The following is a 22,328-nucleotide window of genomic DNA, read 5'->3' on the forward strand; positions in this document are numbered from 1 at the left end:
CAACCAGAAGCCGAAAATGTCGCGTTATTAACCATTTAAAGCAAAATCCAAGGCTTGTAAACGTGTTGAAGACCTAAACATGCCCAAACTGGCAATCTTAAATAGTCAAAATAGGGATAAATGATGGTCGTGACAAAAAGTGGCTGTCTCACATAGAAAACGTCTCGCTCATGACTCCGGACGAGTAAAATTCTCCTGCCGCATTCGCTATAATAATGGAGTTTTTCTTCGTATTGTTTTTTCTGGAGGACGCTCTACATTACGAACTGCTTAGTGAATGTGTCCTCCCCCTCCCCCCTCGTCTTCTCAGGGGTTTCCATTCATAGCACACTTCACTTGAAATCAAACAATCGACAAGATGGTGCGAGCAGTTTCGTGACAAAAGAAAATATTGTTTAAAAAAAGAACCTGTCCAGTCCTTTCTGTTTTCACTCACCACCATGATAATATCTGTAACAATTTTTTTCTCTTCAGAAACAAAAACTGAAACTCATACACAATTTTTCTGGCTAATAGAGAAATGTTCAAAGGGTTTTGAATTTCCTCGTAATATATACTAAACGGTCTTTGTCCTTTTTATTTGCAGTAAGGATATCCAGGACCGGAGAGAAGTTCAAGGAAAATGAGAAGACGTAAGTACAAACGAAGGCGAGAAAATTTTGCTTGGCAAATACACATAGGCACAAGGCAATGAAATGCAATGCACAAGGCTGCTAACATTAGACACCAGAATTTCGTTTGAGGCGTATGTAGCGAACAGCGCAGCAAATTCTGTCCAACTCATTTGCACTGAAAAATAATCAATGTGCACTCTGCTCGCCCTAAACCATTCTTGATACCACGAGACAGGAGCGCTACGAGCATTACGTAACACTGCACAAGAGTACATAATTTAGCGTCAGTTGAAGTTATGATGTGACGCTACCTATCTGCCGTCTATTTAAGACATTGCTAATCAGAGGTAGTGAGAAGCACTGTGTTCTGTCTGTTCTCTACCAGGTTATCTAGTATCTTACGTAGTTTGTACTCCATCCTTGACCACAAATTTGAAAGAAAGAAAAATGTACAGTGAGCCAAAATACTTTGGTCGTCTGAAAGAGAAGACACATTGCGGATCTGTACTGCCCATGTGAAATGCCAGCTGCATGCAACATCAAAAGCAAGGCTTCATTTTCCGTGCAAATGTACCAAATGGATGCAGGATCTGTTCATTCTACGCGCTTGCTATTCAAGGCAACTTAGAGCAGCTGTATTCTTTTTGGACGCCGTCACGCAGTGACCTTGAATCTAGGATTAAGTATTATTTGCCTGGCACAATATTTTTTTTTTGAGCCAGGAGTGTCTGCCTGTCTCTGGGAACTTGAGATGCCCCGCCAACGTTACTGCATTCACCCACAAGCCTCTCGCAAAATAGAGAGGGCTACAGGGCCGCTCCCGCGTGAGCAAGCCTGGATCGCCATGCGTCTCTCGCAATTGGATTCGCTGCAATAACTCGCTACATTCGAAGACAGAAAATTCTGCACAAAAAAAGGATCGAGGCCCTTGTGGGCAACACCAGGACGACAAGCCTGCCTCCTGGATGCTCCCGTAAAACCAGCCCAGCGGAATTCCTTCGCTTCCGAGCGCACCAGTGCAGTAACGGAAGGCAGCGACGTCTACGATGAATACGCAAACCAAACGAAACGGAACACAAACAAAAGCACGTTAACTTTCCCTGGGACCAATTTAACGAGCTTGCATGCTTTCATCGGATCGTCGGCGGAAATGTGCTTTCCGGCTAATAAACTGCACTATTCATAGAAAGAACATTCTCTGAAGCTAACTATAGTGCGTTGTAGCGTTCCTGACAACTATCATTCCCCGGAATTCTAGAAAGCGTTTAATGATGCCATCCACTGCTTTACCGCATGAACTCAATGAAAGATATTCAGTAAATGTATATCATGCCGTTTCGAAATATTATGTGTGGTAGCTTCTTTGAATTCAACGTTCCGTCATTTGTCTGGCCCTGTTGCCACCTATACGAGTGTGATCTCAGTAAGCTGGCACATATATATTTTTAAAATAATGACTGTCTTCCTTATATTTCCTGCTTTTGGGGCGATAACCATTCTAGACAACATGAAAGCGAATAAAGAATGATCCCCACGGTTGCTTCTGCAACCTCCTGTGTGGTCATGCCAAGTACCATAGTCCGTATAGAATTCCTCAAAAGCATTTGTCATTGCTAAGTACTCTGCACAGATGATGAAAACAGTCATGCCAGTGTGTGGTGCGCGATACGTAATACCACATATGTGTCTTATTTCTTTCATTCTTAATAAGATCCCCGCGATCTTCTTTTCATCGACCGATACGTACTGCCTTAAGCCGCATATAATAGTTGAGCATTATCTAGCTTCACCATCTGCCCCCTCAGTGAACGAATGACTCCCATAAATACATCATTCGATGATAAAATAAATACAAGAACTCCAGAACGTAGTCCTCAAGATCGGAGCTGAAGGGTCCCCGAAGAGCATTGCTGAAGTGAGATGTTTTTCCGACAGTCAAGCGGTCCATTCGGGCCTCGAGTGCTGTTGTACAAACATTTTCATGAGCCACACAGTGGAATCTTTAATCCGCAAGCGTGCCTGTTCTTTTTAGTGCCTCTACGGTCCTGCCATTCCCTCGGGCAACTGCAAAAATTCAGCTCGCGGTTTAGGGGAGAAACGAAGGTTCAGAAATGGTTCGGGATTTCGCGGTAACTCATCTGCATAAAGCTAGCTAGTGTGTTGATCTTCCAGATTTTTTGTTTTGTTTTGTTTTCGGAACCATGTGCGCAGGAGAAATGTAACGTACCATCAACCAGTCCTTCTCAGTGTGGCATCTACGCCGGACCACCCTGTTTGTTGGGCAAGATTTCTCTGATTCCTATCTTAAGGAACGCTAGACTAACCGATTCCATCAAAGTGGAGAAGTTTCGCAACACACTGTTTGCCCAGCGGCCATCGGTTAACAAAGTACGCGATAAGACGAGTAATCAAACAACCTTCTGTGCCGCATCTCGAGGCACACAACAATCCAGGAGACAGGCATCAAACAAGAGACCGCGGCCGCTGCATCTCTTAATATTCAGATCGCCATGTGCAGATTTGAATGGTTTGGAAATACGCGCCACCTGCGTTATGTGCATATTATGACAACAAGCGGGAAGTGGGGAAGTGCGGAGATTTAAATAATTTCTTCCTGAACACAAGCGTGCAGCGCAGATAGCTGGTCTCTTTTAGCGCGAGTAAAAAAAGGGACGACCGGCAAATTCCTATTTTCTAGAAAAATATATCGATCACCGTTGCGGCTCAATTTACATAATCTTTTTACTCTATCGACCTTTCCTTGAGGCGAGTCCCGGCACTTCCAGCCTTGCTCTCGACGCCACTTTGCCGATACATTTGTAGAGGACCTGAAGCCACTCACGTCAGAAAAGACGCTTATTGTTAATTTGACTTCGCATCTCGGCATAGCTTGTGAACGGTGAAGTTCATCTATATAAAACACGTGACACTCAATTTTTTATTCTTGCACTGCACGACCATAAGCATTGCATGAGAGACATTGCACAGTGTTAAAATAGATACGATTGTACGCATTGCATTTGGTTGTCTAGCATTTACTTAATTGCTTCAATCATACGAAGCTTCGCTTCCGATTAATTGTAATATATGTGTTGCAATCAGCATAAGTGGTTTCTTGCTGATTGGAGATGTAAGTTTTGCGCGGTCATTAACAGCACCATCTGTACTACTGATCGTCAGTTTGTATACAAGACGGATAAACTACAGCAGAATCCAAATCTGCTTACATTACGTTACCATTTTTTTAGTGTCGCTTTTCAAGACTGCCATCAGTCTGAAGATATATTTGCAGATAGGGAGTCATTGCTAGGCTACATTTTGAGCCCGTTCTGTTTTATTTAAGAGCTTCGGCAATAGCAGCTGTGAGCGCTTTAACGTGTCAAAGACGTGCCTTAGCATGCCTTTTTTGTAGGATTGTGCACGCCAAAATAGTTATTTCGCTTGGTTTGCATATTTCGCCCCCCTTGTGTGCGATGGCTTTAAAGTGAAATTCGAATTTGTTACTCCTGATAGCGGGCAGTCATAAACAATTATATTTGGAAACATTTCTTCAGAACTACGTTGTCGATCTACAAACCAATATGGCCTTCCGCGGCTTGCAATGTCTCCACATCGCTACTCTGAAAGGTTGTTGCTGATTAAATTTTGAGTTTCTTCCTTCATTTTCATTCGGAAAAGCAAAGAAGTACCAGACGATCTGGCAAGCCGGCCTAGGTCAGCCGAGCCCAAAATTCTAGGCCACTCATTGGCTGTTTGCCCACATCGCTGACCGTCAAGTTACGTCATCAGTCCATTTTTTTTTACGGGACATGGTGGCTGAATAATATGTTTCCCGGTTTGGTACTGGGAAGTATAACTTCGTTACGATTTTTCTTACCAGCTAAAAAACGTAATCGAACAACTAATACGAGAAAATGAAATGAACTGTGAGTAATCAAACATTTGAAGGAAGCTACATTCTAATGTGCTCACGTCCAATGCTTCGCGACACAATGTTCAAGACCTTCCAATGGACGTGGACCAGCATGTTTCCAGCGAACGAAAGATTGCGTAATGTCACCTGTGCCGTCAAACTTGGCTACAGCGATTATGACAAACTTTCTTTATCGCGGTCTGGAGCCATTCGAATATTCCAGCCACTGTTCATGTTTGCGGTAGCACGACAGGACTAATGAAGCTCCTAGCCACGTAGTAAGTATAACAGCTACAATTACAGGCCAGGCTGAAGCAGGCGAGAAACGTCGGCAAGGGGTGAGCGATGTAAAACGGGAAAATATGAATCCATCCTGCAACCTTATGCTCAATAAGTTCAGGCGCTAGTATTTACGAAACCAGCTGAACAGCAGCATTACTACGCTATTTTGTGACGCTATGTGCAATCCAGCCACCTCTCTATAGGCTATGCTATGCCTGTCGTGGGTCGGTGTCTATATCTCAATTTGGCTGAGCAGCAGTGGGATTAATGTCGGTACATATATATTGAAGTTTGGTTATTCAGCTATTTAGTTCCGCTTGAAGCCCTTCTCAAATTCTATACAGGTGATCGTGAAACTCAGGATGCACAGGTTAGTCAACATTAGTAACGTTTATATTGACCACGGACCCGCCGTGGTGGCGTAGTGGCTTTGACGTTGCGCGGCTAAGCCTGAAGGCACGCCATCGAATGCCGGCGGTGGCTCCCGCATTTCCAAGGGGGGCGGAATGCAAAAGCACCCATGTAGCCGTGCATTGGGAGCGCTTCAAGAAAACCAGGGGGTCAGAATTATTCGGCAGTCCTCCACTACGGCGTGCTTCATAATCACATCCTGGTTTTGGCTTGTAAAACCGCAGACTTAATTTTTTTTATTTATATTGACCACACCTGCTAGCTCTGTTTATATTTGAACGCTGCCGCCTCGATATCGTGTGAGCTGTGTGCGAATTTGCGCAGCTTTGCCAAGCTATCTTTACGCTGTACTTTCACCGAAACAGAACATTAGTGCCGGAGACGAGTCTTCTGAAATAGAAAAAGGAAAGTGAGGGCGTTCTAATTTGCCAAAAATTTAGATGCGAATTTTTCACAAAGTTTACCTAGGTTTTGTTTACATGATCGATTGCGCGGGCGAGCAAGCGCTATTTGCTTGAATATTTCACCCTGATAATATCGTTGAGGATGGATCACGCTCGTAGATGATCAATTAAAGCACCGACAGGCTTTCTGGAGGCATCGAAGGCCACCTAGTAAAACAATATAAAACAAAACAAAAACCGCTTACTACCGCATGCCTTTGACTCCAATTCCCACATGACGGCTGCATCGTTGAAGATAAACGAGCTATAAAGACGGCGGGCTTAATTACCCTTTCGACGACGTGCGCTTGAGTCAGCGGCACTGCAGCGGGCGCGCTTACCGCGAAGTAATTGTACAGCTCACACCGCAATAGGTCAACGAGGATTACAGAACACGAGGCCGATATTGTCAGCGCCTTCTGCACGCATTCTGTTCTCGGGTGCTCGGGCACGGCAAGAATATCACTGCCGGCTGCCGACTACGGTGCGTTCAGCGTTCAGGGACACGACCCAGAACACAGCCCTGGCCGAGATTTACTGGCGCCGCCGATAAACTCGGATGAACGTACGAATGGCAACCCTTCTTTTTTTTTCGCGAACCAATACGATTCGGAGGAAAGCTGTGACCTACAGTTCCATTATGTGTCGATCTTCGGCACGTGTCTTCTTCCTTCACGCTCAATGAAAAAAAAGAAAACATATGGCATGTTCTCATTCACCGCCTATTCGTGAGTGTAGGCCATTCGCATTTGTCCGTAAACAAGCGGTCTGCTCTACAGCGCTGAAGCTGGCCTCTCGTGAATCGTTGCACGGCCAGACGCTGCACCGAATGCAATGCCGCACGTTCCTGCCTTGCGTGCGTGGCCGAGGGTGGCGCATTTGTGGCTTCGCCCCGTCTAGTCGAGGTCGCGCCCCTCGGCCGCCGTATATAAACAACAGAGTGCAGAGAATTCAGGACAGGATTAGGTTTAGGAGGTTTAGGAGGTTCAGGACAGGTTTAGGAGTGCGGACGACTCGCTTTGCGCTTTCATTGCGAAGTAATCAGTCCGACTAGAAGCGCTCGAAAACGCTTTGTTTTGTTTCCTGGTGTCCAGGGAGAATTAGGTATTTCACCGAGTTTTTGTGTCCGTAAAGTGAATCCAGGGCGTATTATGGGTGAAGCGCCGACCAATCTTGAAGTGAGTGCATTATTTACAGGTACAAATGAATACGGCCAAACTCTCCGTTTCAGCATCTTCAAACTTGCGCGGCGTTGGAGGCGTATTTTACGAACCACGTGTGAGCTTTGCCCAATGGCCTAAAGGAACTGAACGTGCCTGAAATTTGACATTTTCGAAGAATAGAAGGGATAATACGGCTGGTGTGTTTGTGTGAGAAAGTTGAGGTTTACCAGTACATCAGCCATAAAGAGGCGCCAAACACTATATACCTAAAAAAAAAGGAAAGGATGACACTGGTGGATAGCCGATGTCGATTATGGACAAATAGGCTAGACATAGCGTGTACAGCCACTCGGTCGCAAAGGTCCTAAATACCATCAAAAGTGACTTCAGATGAATAACACTGTAAAAACAACGGAAGCAGGAGCACACGGTGTTTTCAGAATTGCGTGAAATAAAATGACGCAAATAGGAGGAAGACATGAGGAGCTTGCACGCAGTGGTTCAGTATCAATAAATACGCCCCATTTTCGCACCACAGGCATGTACAGCCAAGATCGTCCAGCCTGGGAATGGAGTAAAAATCAGTCATCTCAAGCACATATTCATTTACCATATTACAGGCCCAACAATCGAGCTGCGTTATCTTAAAATCGCATCAGTTATAAAGGTGCAACATTGATGTTTCTTTTTTATAGCTTTTGTGTTTTATGCAGTTGTTGGGGGGGAAAAGACTAAAGTCAATATGAATGCGCATTTTTCTACTACCACAGAGCTTTTTGAGAAGAACCTGCACCACGAATGCTCGCATGGCGCAACACGTACGCGTCACCTGAGAAGCCACGGCGGCTACACTCTTCAGAAAAACAGTCATGATTTCATATTGTTGCAGCTAAATTTCATTTTAGATATTTTTTTTTGCGGGAACGTTGCGAATCCAACAAAGACAGTACATGCGCCTTTCGGTACTGAGAATATTGGCACCATTTTTTGCAGAGCGGCTTTATTTACTGCTTTTAAACGGCTCACTATATATATGTGGGCCAAAGGCGAATTTACTGCACAACGACCTCAGCATGCAGCACTCGCCAGAAGATATACAGAAAACGCTTTACGTGACAATATACAGTCTTAGTATCGCGCATAGAAGCAAACTCAATAAGTTAGCGTTAGTTTTGCGTGCACCACACTGCGCATGTGCTGTACGTAAAGGGTGCTGGAGCTCTTACGTACACGTACGCTATTTTCAGGATTTAGCGTTCAACGCTAACGCACGCAAGCGGAGTTTTACGTAGAGGCAACATGACGTCACTTCTAGCCGCCCGGTTTGCACCTATCTAGCCGCTGGCGTACCCTTTTGGAATCATTCGTTCCTCACTAATTCTCGTATTTATTTGCTTTATATTTGTCTGATGACGCTCCGCCAGCGGTGTAATTGGGCACAAATGAGCGTTGTTTTTGGGATGCGTTCTCAATTAGCGGCTAAGTAGGTATAACGAGAGAGTTTGGTCATGTTTACTGTAGCCGCGTCAAGATGTCACCAAAGCCTGTTTTTTTTGCGCTTTTTTTCGCTCACTCCGTTGACTTACTAAGGCATTTGCGGTTTCGGCACTAGATTAGCTAGACATTTCGCATGGATTTAAGTGGCCAGTACTTTGTGTATTTATCTTTTTACATCTAGACGGTGCCGTAGATGTTTGCGTTAGCGTTTTGCTCCGTTCCGCTATTCTAAAGGACTAGTGTGTGCCGCGTATGGCAGCGTTTCTTAAGGTTAGCGTTGCGACGCACGCGAACGCTAACGCGAGCATGTTGCGCTACACTAAAACTATCTACAGCCTACTTCTCGTGCAAGTCATGCACAAACGTGGACAAGCTAGTACATGCGTGTTAACGTAACGTCCTCTTTTCTCATTTGACCTCGTTATTTGCCTTTTACTACCCAAAGACGGGAAAAATGGGCGGACAAGTCGCCCTCGGCAACGACTCGTTCGGCAATATGCAAAACGACACATCGACATGCTCCACAGACTCATTGATAACAAGCGTGTTTACAAGTTACACGTAGGTGAACGAAACAGCACACCTTTGTTACCGAGCGAGAGAGAAGAAAGAAAAAAGGAAAAGAAAAAGCTAGACGGAAGGAATTAGTCCGATGGCTATCTGCTGCATTTGTCTCCCTTTCGCGTTAATACATGTCCTGCCCTGCCGTTGTTTAAGGTACGAAGCCTGCAGGCTGATAAATGGCCTAATAACACTTCCTCGCCTGTGTCGAGGCGTGGCAGCTACGTAACAAAGCGTCTAATAAGGGCTGCTGCCGACATGCTTGCCTAATCTTATCCTGGAGGCCCCAGGTATTGCTTCCTCGTCAGACTGTTCCCACGAGACCCGATTACTTTAGCGCGTTCTAACAAAATGCCGTGATGCGACGTGCGGATCTCGTCCTTGCGCGAGTTTGATCTCTTGTCGCATTTATGCACCTCGATGAATGACTCTTCCGCGGTGTTTAGGCTTGACTCGGAGGAACGTAACCTAATTTTAACTTTCTTTTTCTTACAATCGAAGATTATAGTACCAAATTTTTGAAGGCGATATAGTAATTTTTGTAAGGAATATAAACTATGGAAAAAGAACACAAGCTGGGGTATGGTTTGTGAAAATTCAACTTTTCATTCTTCTCTAACAATTTTTTAGCATTCTATTCACAAATCTTTTTGTTCGTTGCTTATTAAGTCCAACAATATACAATATTTGGCTGCTGAAAAGGCCGCTATCCCGAAATTTTGGCTAGACTCATAAACACATAAAACAGCTAAATAATAAAAAAGTGATTATAAAAAAAGAAAAGGAAATAATCAAAAGCTTTCACAATCGCACAGATTGAAACTTCCTCAATAAACTCTGTAACTATAAAAACGACTTGGTATGAAATGTAAATTTACATGTGTATCAGCCAACGTATGACCTATGATAAGCGCGATTACTATCCTCATGACTAAATATGTAAGTTCCATACAAGGCGTAAAAGAAGCCTGCGATCGGAAAAAGCTTTACCAGGCCCTATTTCAAACTTCATCTCGTCCACAGCGGTGTAGTCCTTCACGATCTAATTTAGTCGTACCTGATTTCGCACAATCTACTGCATCTATGTATCAGCTTGGTACCACGCAAGCACGGATGTGATTCTTCATTTGTGATCTTCCTTTCAGCAGTGGCAGGAAATTCCGGAAGCATACCACGACATGAGGAATCACAAATCATGTGCCCAAGAGATTTGAAAGAATTTTCTTTAACGCGACACTTCTCCGATACTAGCATATATTTCTTTGTTAAATGCTAAATGACATTTGTTTTTCACTTTTACTGGCTTATGCCTGCAACGGGGTATTTGGAGCGTATTTTGATTTCTTTAGGCCCCCAAGTGTCCAACTGAATATTAGTGCTGCAAAAACAGAATGACCAGCCCTAGTTATTTATGGTTTAACATTTTTCAGCCAGAGTCCAAATGTGATTATCATTTTACTATACAGCACATTACATAAAAATACGTAGGTACGATTCACTTTTTTCTTAAAATGGAAAATAAGCGTGCATTTTTGAAGGCTTTATAGAAATTTTTGTAATGAATATGAACTCTGAAAGAACATGCTCTGGCATGATATGCGAAAATTCGACTTTTCCTTCTTCTCTAATTCACTTTCAGCTTTCGTTTGACAAGTCCTTTGCTCGTTATATAATACCAGCAACAATTTTCGAACAGAGTTGTCCCACGGCAGCCACATTTCGCCGGGGGGCGAAGCACTAAAACGCTCGTATGTTTAGATTTGGGTGTGTGTTCAAGAATCCCAAATGGTGAAAATTATTCCAGAGGCCCCCATTACCGCGTGCCCGAAATGATATTGTGGGTTTGCCGCGTAAGGCGTCTTAATTTATATGAAGTGTGAACACTTCTGCCACAACGAGATACGCCGTGTGATCCACTGAGAAATTCCATGAACAGTGGCGCACAGCAACACGCCAAGCAAACGCGCCTCACTGTAATCTGTTCCGTGCACTACGTAGGGAAACATAAGTGGTGCACGCAAGGTAACGTCCAACACGAACTCACCACTCTGGTATTGCGCTAAAGGCCGTAAACATCACGAACAATTGCAAACAGCACGAAAAGCTTAACTTACATAAATTCCACCTGTGCGTGAAATCGACATAATTTTTGTTTAGTTATGAGATATTCGGGAAAACAGCAGCAGCAGCCACTGTGAGAAAAATCCAGGAGGGCTTGCAAGGAAAGCTCCGCTTGATATTGTCATGCGCTGCAGTGTAGCCAAAGTTAACGCGTACGGGTTTCTCAGGAAGAACGCTATGCTGTTGCGTGCTAGCGTCATGGGGATAAACCCAAAACCTTTCCGAGGCAGCAGCTCTATCCATCTGAGCTGTTCTGGAAGGCGGCCGGTTGTAGAGGTACAAATCATGAGCGCATTAATCGACGACTTAATGTGCATCGACATCGAACAATTAAAATCAATGCTGTAACAATTTCATGAGATGATGTTGCTCTGTTCGAATGGGCAATACAGTTAGTAAAATTGATTCCGTCATTTTTTTCTCTTTTTTGCTAAATGGATAAAGTTTCGCAGCTAGACTGCCTTTATTTAGAGCTTAATAAAGGGAAAATGAGACATCCGCCCACGCATATCTAAGTGCTACAAAGGAAACCCATACGGGTTCCTCGAAAGATCAACTTCGCAGTGGGATAAAAATTCGTACTGCTCCGGTACTCGAACCTGGTACCACCGCGTTTGCGGGGAAGCCGCTCTACCATCTGAGCTAACCTGGCGGCTAGCTGATAGCAGGCGAAGTCGAATTTATCAACAACTCAGAAGCAAAGGCAAGAGTTGCCCCTTTCTTGAGAAGGAAATAATGATAAATGGCGCGGCGAGCTTTTTCAGTTTTATTGGCTATGTGATAACTCCTCAGAGCACCGCAGTAATCCCACAGTTGCGCGGAGTATTGACACCGAGAAACCACACGGGGTCAATCGGTTGTCGTCACCCCGCCGCAATCATGTCATTGTTTTCTTTCTATCTCATTTATTCTTCGTGGTTTCGCTGTGATGACGTCGTCGTTCACATGCCACTGAAATTTTCATCCTCGTCGTGAAATTGTCGGCTCCGTCGTTTTGTCGTCCTCACGCACGTTTGCATTAAATATAATTGGACAGCTCAGCAGCTTTACACCAACAATAGGCCACTCCGCTCAGACAATTCTCTTCCTTCACCGACCTTATCCCGGCACCTTCACGTAAACCTGACAACAAAGGAATGTTGCTTCTCACCCCACACACAGTTTTATTGACAAATTGCTCGCCCTGTTCAAGGCAAATACATCTAGCGTGCTTGTGACCTTGTTTCGGTCAGTTTCAATAACGACAACAGACCAGCTGCTTAGCCGTGTACAACTCACGTGTCGTGTCGTAGTCGAGTCCGTTGAGCGACGCGAAGCATGGCACAACCGCCAAAGAGGAACTGGACGTCCGAGGCCAACACGTCAGGCCATCCCAAACGACGGGGCAAGAAATAGCAGCATATCGAGAGTCATCTGTGAGAAACGAGAATGATGTGGTTCGGCATTATACTTTAGCTCCCTATTGCTGCCTGTTATCCCAAAATTACAAAACCAAAAGTCCATCATCTGGAGAAGGGATCATATTGAATAAAATAAAGGTAAGGTCGCCACTGTTTCTTTCTCCTCAAAAAATCTAAAAACGGACACCCAAAAGAAAGCTTTAAGTGCCACTATAAAACAGCGGTAGCTTGCTATATGACGAGCTGAAGGCGGTGGCGAAAACGATGGCGAAGACAATTAGAATGGCAACGAATAAGTAGAGCTATGAAGGACGCATACCTGCGAGTCGGAGTTTCTGAAGGGCACGACAGTTTTACTAGTGTTGCAATGCGGGCTTGTTGGTATGCCACGAAAGAATAGAGCTCAAGCAAAAAGCTGACACGCGCAGAGCACAGGAAACAAAGACTCAGAACACGTTAATAGCGTCGTGTCCGTGTGTTCCTGCGTCTTTGTCCTGCTTACGCCACGCTGTAATTCCAAGATAGTATTGAGATCTGGAATCGGCAATTTCCAGTACACCTATCTTGTGCTAAAGTCACCGTAGAGCACGGCTCGCACAAGAACTAAGAAGGGAAGTCTCACCTTGTGAACCGTCAGTGAGTGCTGTCATGTAGCACAGGAGCTCCGGAGACATTGACACATTGTGACTGCTTAGCGTGGCCGTCGGATCCATGGCGAGGCTCGACTCGGTGCTGGGGTAGACCTCTGCCAGGTCTCCGGCTCCATCGACACTGTTGGCAGTGGTGACGTCATCTTCGCGAAGTTGCAAGTCGCGGTATTCCTGGAACGCCATCAACTGAGAGAAAAGAAGGAAATGGAGGACGCGCCAATCGTTACTCGTAGCTCTCAAGCAAAACCGCGCAAATGAAATGTTACAAAAGCTGTAACAGTGATAAAATAAGCAGAAAAAAATACCCACTCCCTTCTATGAAACAAGGGCTTCTGAATAGAGACTCACTAAAGTCAGATATGCGAATGCGAGCATAACTCGCCGCTTATATTTTATAACTGAATAATTCGACGTATTTGTGCCAGTGTGGGTATCACGGGTTTGTTTAAAACCTCACGGAAATGAAGAAATGCTGGAATGCGAACCGTATACAACACAGTGAGAATCCGTCTAAAGAAATAGTCGCCCACTAAAGTCTCACACGGGAAGGCTGGTGCCCAGGAACGCAGACCTGTTGACTGTGTCCTCCCACGTAGTCGTTGAAAGAATCTTCTCGTAAAATAAATAAATAAATAAATAAATAAATAAATAAATAAATAAATAGTGGCTGTAACTCCTGCAAGTGATTATCTTTTCAAGGAACGTTTACGCAAACCAAAACACATCTCGTAACAAGCGTGAAATCAATCCAGCAGCACGCCGAAGGCCTAGGCGTAAACTAAATGTTTTGATTCAATGGTAACGTATATGTATGACTATTGTGCGAGCTGCACGAGCAAGCAACAACGCATGAGAAGCAATACATCTGGCACTCATGTTTATGCCCTATTTCCGTCGTACTGTTTTTTCCTGTACATGTGTGCTCCCGTTTAATGATACTTGTGCTGCTCGCACAGCTGAATTGCAGTGAAGCTGGGTTGTGGCGCGCGACAAGCACGCAAATATAACCCGTGTCGAAGTATCTGACCATTTCCTCTGATCATTTACGGTCCGTTCCGCTTACACACAAGTGCATCACAACCATTCCCACAAAGACGCTCAGCGAGAATGCTACTGCGCGTGCAGCCAACGCTTGCGAGTCTCCGATAGGAAAAGGCAGAGGAACGATGCCCTCGCGCCAGTGCGGAACCGAATTAGTCAAGCAATAAACATTATTATTATTATTATTATTATTATTATTATTATTATTATTATTATTATTGGTAACCGGTTAAAAGGAAATGTAACGCCGATGGCCAAGTAGTTGAGATTATTGAGCTTGTTTTTAGTCATCATCATCATCAGCAGCATCATCATCAGCCTGTTTTATGTCCACTGCAGGACGAAGGCCTCTCCCTGCAATCTCCAATTATCCCTGTCGTGCGTCAACCGATTCCAACTAGCGCCCGCGAATTTCCTAATTTCATTGCCCCCACCTAGTCTTCTGCCGTCCTGTACTTCGCTTCCCTTCTCTTGATACCCATTCTGTAACGCTAATGGTCCAAGGGTTATCTAACCGGCGCATTACATGACCTGCCCAGCTGAATTTTTTTCCTCTTGATGTCAATTTTAATATCTTCTATACCCGTTTGCTCTCCGATCCAAACCGCTCTCTTTCTGTCTCTTAACGTTATGCGTAGAAATCTTCGTTCCATCGCTCTTTTCACGGTCCTTAACTTGTCCTCAAGCTTCTTTGCCAGTCTCCAAGTTTCTGCCCCATAGTAGTATGCGAAAATACATTCCCCAGTAGAGACCTAAACATTCTTTGATATCCGCGCTGGTCGAGATGTGAACATACAGCTGCCCTAAGTAACAAAGGTCGCGTCCCCCGAAAATGCAGAAGTCGTGTGCCTAATCGCTGGAGAGAGGAATTCCGTTTTTTTCTTCGGCCTCTCCGCAGACGCCTCTGCGAGCGCGATCGCGGCTTGTATAGTGCATTTGCTTAAAGGAGCATCTGTGGCCAGCCGGCGCAATTTCAGGAGTGTATTCACAAGCGCTTTATTAAACGTCGAAAATGTTTCCGCCTGCTCGATTCTATTGGAGTAGTAGTCGAAGGAGACGCGAACTATTTGGCTGGCTGTTTCTTGCCCTTACACTAAGCTTCAGATTGTAACTCTGGTGTCAGTCAGTAGCACACAGCGGTTCTCACATCTAGTTTGTGTGTTCTTTGATCGAAAGTTCATCAGGGATTGCCTCAAGCGCTTGAAGCCTATTTCCCTATACTGCGGCTCTGATGGCATCCCCTCCGCAATAGTAAAAGTGTGCGACAGCATATTTCCCTCAGTAATGGCATCCACAGGGTGTCCCAACTATCATTCACCAAGATTTAGATATATGCAAATACCACGTAGCTGTACAGAACCAAAACAATGTTGCTTGCCGCCGCTTGGGGACACTCAGATTATTGTTTTTGCATTCCGCCTAATTACATAATTATCCTTAATTATGTATTCAACATCCCAAATTGCATAATTAAAAGAATAGTGTTAATAAAGATATTGTAGAGCAATATGAAAAAGTCCCGATACAGCTTTATGTCTCCCAATACGTACTACATAAAAGTGTTTTTCCGAGAGTGAATGACAGGCGAAATCGCCGCGCGGTTGGGCGCTCGAGGCAAACGCAAAACATCAAGCATTCCTTTTTTCATATTTTGTAGATTCTGTACCATTATGTAAAGTCTGTAAGATCAATGAACTCGGTGTATTTTTTTATACAATTCTATACGTCTCAGTCCGCACTATAAACACGTTGCAATGTGTGGTATACGCTCTCCTGGCTCTCCAGCATCCAGCATATTGAGAGAATTCAGTTCTCCTACACGATTCCTCATGTTGCACACAATTTGTCTTCCTAAACTCGACTATGCCTCGGTCGTCTGGAATGGCATTTCAAGACTCAACACAGAGATAGATTATGGATAGGGTCCAGAAAAAATTTACAAGCATGTATGTCACCTTCCTTTGTTGACATCGAGACTGGAACTTGTTCGAGCCCCATTCCATCATTGTCATTGCCCTTACTTCTGCAGACGTAATCGAGCTGACCCTGTTTCCTTTTCAAACTCGTCTGCGGTATCCTAACCTGTCCCTAACTACTCATTCGTATGACACCTTGTATTCCGCGCTAGATCACCAGAAAACATAGACATTTCCACGTTCCTGCCTGCCACCACTCAACCGTCCACTGAATACCGAATCTTTATACGCTAGTCCTTCTGATCTCGATTTTTTCATGACTCATTGTCAATATTATTTTACAAGCTTAGCGTAGTTGCATCATAGTTTAAAACATTGTTTAGATGCGTTTCTCTTCCAATTTATTTTGTATATACCTTGCACTGTGTTGTACGTACACACTTCTTAATTTTTTATTTCATTCACTGTTCCTTCTACTTATATTCCATTGTAGTTTTTTTCTTTGTTTTGTCTTTGGTTTCTTATTGTATGCGTGAGCCAGCACTCAGACCTTAAGGTTGTCCTGGCGCACGTTATATAAACAATTGATTGATTATTAGGCTTGCACTTGGTTTCCTTGTCGTTTAGCAACCAAGCTAACTGTGCATTGCTAGCGCCCCTCTGGCACGCGCTCAAACCATAAAGTGTGTATCTACGAATCAGCGATAACACCTATGATAATCGAACGACCTGGGATGAGCAAGCGACAAAAAAAAAGAAAAAGTTTCGCAGATTCCACGCACAGTCGGAATGTTATGCGAAGCATGTTGAAGGTACCTGGCTGTCCGCTAATGTTTGGGATTTTGCAAAGCGATGCTAATTGGGGCCTACGCGTTTGTATAAATCAAATAGCTCCTTTTTTATAACTCCAGCGTATACGTTTGTGTGGCGATAACAGCAAGATGACTATCACATCGAAGACCACAGCAAGGCGCCAACGGCATGATTTCTACTACGGCGCTACGATGCAACTTTATTCACAACCATTGTTGAGTTCTGCATAGTTACTGACGGACGTTAGCGAGAGACACGTGGAATGGGACATGATCTCTAAGTGTTACACAAACGTACATACGTCATATCATCATCACTCCTATCATCATCAGCCTATTTATATGTCCACTGCAGGACGAAGGCTTCTCCCAGGGATCTCCAATCGCCCCTCCCTTGCGCAAGCTTATTCGAACTTGCGGCTGCAAATTTCCTAGTTTCATCACGCCACCTAATTTTGTTCCGTCCGTGACTGCGCTTCCCTTTCCCTAGCATCCATTCTATAACTGTAATGGTCCACCGGTTATCTTCCCCACGTATTACGTGGCCTCTGCAGCTCCATTTCTTTCTCGTAATGTCAACTAGCTATGGATATCGCCTGTCCCCCTTCGCTCTCTGATCCACATTACTCTCTTCCTGTCTGTTAACGTAGCGCGTAACATTTTCGTTCCATCGCTCTTTGCAAGCTTTTAACTTATGTTCAAGCTTCTTTGTTAACCTCCAAGTTTCTGCCCTATATGTTAGCACCAGCATAACGCAAATACTATACATTTTTCTCTTGCAAGACAGTAGTAAGCTCCCACTCTGTCAGGATTTGGTAATTCCTGCTGTTTGCACTGTATGCTGTATGAAATTTGTATTATTTTGTAAAATTTATTTTGTCAGTTTTCTTCTCATTATGAGGGTCCATGGAGAGCAATTGACTTAGATAAGCGAACTTCTGCAAAGACTCTGGAGGCTGACTGGCGATCGTGAATCCTTGCTCCCTACCAGAGGTATTGATCATTACCATCTTCTGCATATTAACCGTCAATGACAGTCTTGCACTTTCTCAGTTATGGTCCTCAACATTTGTTGCCATTCACTCCCAGCGTTGCTGAACAGGACATTGTTGTCTGGTTTTTGAGATATCCATCGTTTATCCTCACTCCTAATCCTTCCCTGTCTAATAGCTTGGATATTTCTTAAGCATACAGTGAATAGCATTTGAGAGATTGTGTCTCCTTACCTGCCGCCTTTCTTGATAGATAATTTTCTACTTTTCTTGGTGGGAAGCAAGGTAGCTGTGGAATCTTTTCAGAGATTTTCCAAGACATTCACATGCCCCTTCCGCACTCCTTGATTACTCAAATGTCTCCATGGCTGGTCGTATTTTTACAGAATAAAACGCAGTTCCATAATTAATGGAAGTCATAGAGAGAGCCTGATTGTACGGCGCAGATGTGTTAATTACCCGATTAATGGCATGAATTTGATCCATTGTAGAATATTCTTTTCTGAAGCCAGCATGTTCTCTTGGTTGATTGAAGCCAAGTGTTACCACGATTTCATTGACAATTATCTTGGTGAAAATTTTATACAAGAGCCAGAACGAGCTAATGGGCCTACATTCTTCAATTCTTTAACATCTCCTGAATTATTATAATATATGCATTCTTTCAGATCTCTCGTACATTTGTGGTTGTGAGGCATGGAGTATAAAGGGCCGCAACCTTTTCAATCATAATTTCTCCTCCATCTTCGATTAAATTTACTGTCCTTACATCTTCTCCTGCCGCTTTCCCTCAGGACAGGTCTTCCTCCATGGTCCATCAAACTTTATCGCTAGTTATAGAAGGAACCTTCATATGCTGTTCATCATTACTTCCAATGGAGGTTGCGTAGCTGCTCTGGGTACTGTACAGGTCAGTATCGAATTCGTCTGCTGCTTTTACTACATCATCCACATTTGTGTGTACCACTCTGCTTTTCTTTAACTGCGTAGAACTTGCCACGTCCTATACCAAGTTGTCTTCTCACTGATTTCCTGTTGCTGCAAATTTTTCTGCTACCTCAATCGTTCTGGCGTTATAATTTCTAATAGCACTTACTTTCTTCTTGTTTATCGGCCTTGGCAGTTCAGCAAATTCTATCTGATCTCTTGAGTTAGACACTTTGATGCTTTTCCGTTTCTTTATAAGGTCCTTTTGAATTCTTTGTGATTAATTTTATTATTTCTCTCTTCAAGTTAAGATTGATTGTAGACCTCATTGACCTGTGATCACTGCAGTTTACTTTACTTAACAATTCTACATCCTACACTGTGCTGGCATTGGAAGACAGTATGAAAACCATTTCATTTCCTGCTTCTACATTAGGGCTTTTCCTGGCCCACTTCCTGTTACTGCGCTTCTTGAAGAAGGTATTCATTACTCGAGGTCTATTTCTTTCCGTCAGTCCCAGCAACATCTTTCTACTATTCTTATAATATATGCAGCAGTTGCCATTTGCTTGTTCTCCAGCCTGCTTTTTTTTCACTTCTGCATTGAAGTCACCCAGAAGTACATTATGCTGCGTTTGCACAGTTTGAACATTTCTGATTGCTTATTTTGCACCTCCATCAAGCTGTTATATTACTATATCATTATGACTTGAGAGTGGAGCGTAGGCTTGGGCTACATTTAATCTACACCTCTTATTTACTCTCATTACCACGACTGTTACATTCTGCATAATGGTTTATTTATTGTCGCCCTCTATGTTCCCATGAGTTAGAAATCCTACTCCGTATTCTTTCTATTCCAGAAGACCTCTATAGCAGAGGATGTGGTTGTTAGTCAACACTGTATAAGCCTCATCAATTCTTCGAACATGCACAAAGTCGAGTAGCATCTCAGGCAATGCCTAATAATTCTTCAAAGAGCTCCGCTAATCTAACCTCACTCTAGAACGTTGAGTGTTGAAGGTTGCCAGGTTCAGTTCACAACGACGGCCTGCCCGGATGCGGATATTCTTAGGAGCCTCGCCCACGTCGCACATCTGACCGCCGAGTTGGTCAGGCGTGCCGCAGGCGCCGCGGACTGAGGGCCGCAGGTTAATTGGAGGAGTCATGAGGGAGGTACTCATGTGGTGCATGATAAAGCACACACGCGCAGTCTATACGTAGCGTTGGCATCCACAAAGAAAGTACTGGGCCAAAAGGGCCGGTCTTTGAGATAGCGCCGTCTAAAACAGCGTATCAAGGCGCGGGCTGTCAAAATGAATGAAGGTGGAAAGGGGGCACGGAATGCCCACTCCGAGCGTTTCAAAGAGCCGGCCGGCTTTGCAGTGAGAGAAGTTTGCGTGCGATCAATGTGTGCGAAGTACTAGGTTACAGTGATCGGCGGCTGAGGTTCGGTTAGGGCATCAGTCACTGATTATATTATTTTTATTCAAAGGAGGCGAGGCAGGAGCCGACCTACGTGTCTACCTCAAAGCGCCAAGACTGAGGCAAATAATTCATCGTATTAAAGCTCATTTGTGCCTCGATTAGCCCTAACATTATTATTCAACGTGTATTGTGAGGAGCTGTGGCAGCTTCGTTGCACATTAACAAGCACAAGTGCATAAATGTGCACTGTCTTCAATTAGTTCCGCTCGAAGCAATTATAGCGATAGCAAGCCCGCGAGTCCTGTGTGTCTGCGCAGCGTAAGCGACCCCGCGGAGGGGTCCACGTGTCACACGCATATACGAAACTATAGTATGCGTGTGTAGCGAAGCTTCATCGTTACAGCTACGGCGGCATTCCGTGTCAGCACCAATACGCATACTTAATGGTGAGCCGCCGTCGCGTCACAAAGTGGTGACGGCCGTCGGTAACGCCACGCCTGTACACACTAATTGAGTTGACAGCAAATGACACTTCGAAGCACTACGATCTTTAATACAGTTATAGGTGTCACATCCGCCAGCCATATTTAGTACTAAAATACTCAGTGTTAAGACGAATAGTGCCCAAATGTCATTATTGACGCAAATATACTTCACTGAGAGTATATTTCTTTTGTACAGTAAACCATTTTAATCTTTGTATGCCTTCTTTCCTAACCATTAGGTGTGTGAAAAGCTGCAGTTTGGCTATCTCACGGGTTTGCGTGATGGGTTTAGGTACGTCCATCGCCCAGATTTTCAGGAGGACCCCGAATAAAGCAGGTTCCGAAAAATATGCAGAAGTCTGAGCAGATGCATTGCAGCTCATACAGAAACACATGCATTCGTAGAAAAACTTGTTCGATAACTAAAAACACAATTCAGTGCCTCATCGTGTAAAGGAATGTCTTGTTTTTATATGTCCTGCATCTATGAGCTATAGGAAAGTGACGACCACACTCGCGCATATATTTACTAGCAAAAAACGACTTCAAAAAAATTAATTACAGTTCAGTATTTCTCCATGTGACGTACAGTATTAACGATAGGATTGAAGTTTGCCAAAACAAAGCAAATATAAGTTCCATTACTTGCTGGAGGTGATGGTTCTTAAGAATGCTAGACATCGTCACCAGACCCGAGAGAATGGCTCTTTACTGGAACAAACCACCAGTTAGACAGCCGCCCGCGGACCGATAAGGCTACTGCACGATCAGTTTCATTAGAAATGTTCAATGTACGCATTGCCGGTTATTGTATTTATAACAGGACCTGTTATGGAGAGTGTGTTTTACCTTTGTCGCAGGGCATATGAGACTACCCAGCTGCGCGTCCTGTGCTATTCATCATTTCACATCTGGCTGCCTTTGACATGTACAGTTACGTTTGCCTGCTAAAGAGCTGTAACGGACGACAACCCTGTGACAGCACCGGTATATAATATATGCACGGAGATAGGCCCAGAAGGGCGCTTGATTTAGTAGTCTGCACGCCAGTTTCTTTCTCCGTTACTTCGTTCGTTTGAGGGCATTGGAGCAATGGCGTTACTATACCGAGCGACTGATTCGTTGATTAAGGAAGTAAATTTTTCACGAGCAGGTTTTCAGCTATTAGGGATGCCACAGCTTTGAAGTGACGTCGTATTTCAGGGCTATGAAATAATTGTGACGACCTGGTTGTAATTTGGTAACCAGCAAAGGTGAGAACAGCAGTTTCTTTGCTGTTCTCTCCAAAGAAACGCGGTCTCGACGGCTTAGAATCTGCACCCTCTCATCGTCGTACGCAGAAGCGGGATACTGCACGTTGTGAGTCACGGCGATAAAACAGAAGGCAGTGCGTAAAGCATGTGCTGCTTGTGCCAAATAAATTGAGTTGAATTCAATTGAATTGATAGCGTTGTCCTCTCCTCATGCAAAGTTTGCAACATAGCATGCGTATTTGGCAGATAGAACTCTACTCTTGGCAACATAAGTCGCCATGCTAAAATAATAGTATAAATCTGTAGCTTAGTTGCTAGTTACTAGTTAACAGTTACTGGTTTAGCGACTATTGAGCACTGCTGAGCACAAGACCGCTCATTCCATTTGCGGTCCTTGCGGTCAAGTGCTGAGTCAGGAT

At 44.1% G+C, this 22,328-nt stretch overlaps 1 protein-coding gene across 2 annotated transcripts in view; it reads right to left on the minus strand.

Annotated features, from left to right (window-relative positions):
* The window catches only part of LOC142572924 (diuretic hormone receptor-like), a 193,300-nt gene that overhangs the window by 45,909 nt on the left and 125,063 nt on the right, over positions 1-22,328 (minus strand). For both annotated transcript variants that reach the window (XM_075682380.1, XM_075682381.1), the window contains 2 exons: positions 13,028-13,241; positions 12,284-12,418 (listed from right to left, as the gene is read on the minus strand). In XM_075682380.1, coding sequence (XP_075538495.1) covers positions 12,284-12,418; positions 13,028-13,238 — 346 coding nt within the window. In that variant the 5' untranslated portion in view covers positions 13,239-13,241. The remainder of the gene's footprint in view (positions 1-12,283; positions 12,419-13,027; positions 13,242-22,328) is intronic.

This window comes from Dermacentor variabilis, chromosome 2 (genome assembly GCF_050947875.1).
Source record: "Dermacentor variabilis isolate Ectoservices chromosome 2, ASM5094787v1, whole genome shotgun sequence".
Taxonomy (NCBI): Eukaryota; Metazoa; Arthropoda; class Arachnida; order Ixodida; family Ixodidae; genus Dermacentor; species Dermacentor variabilis.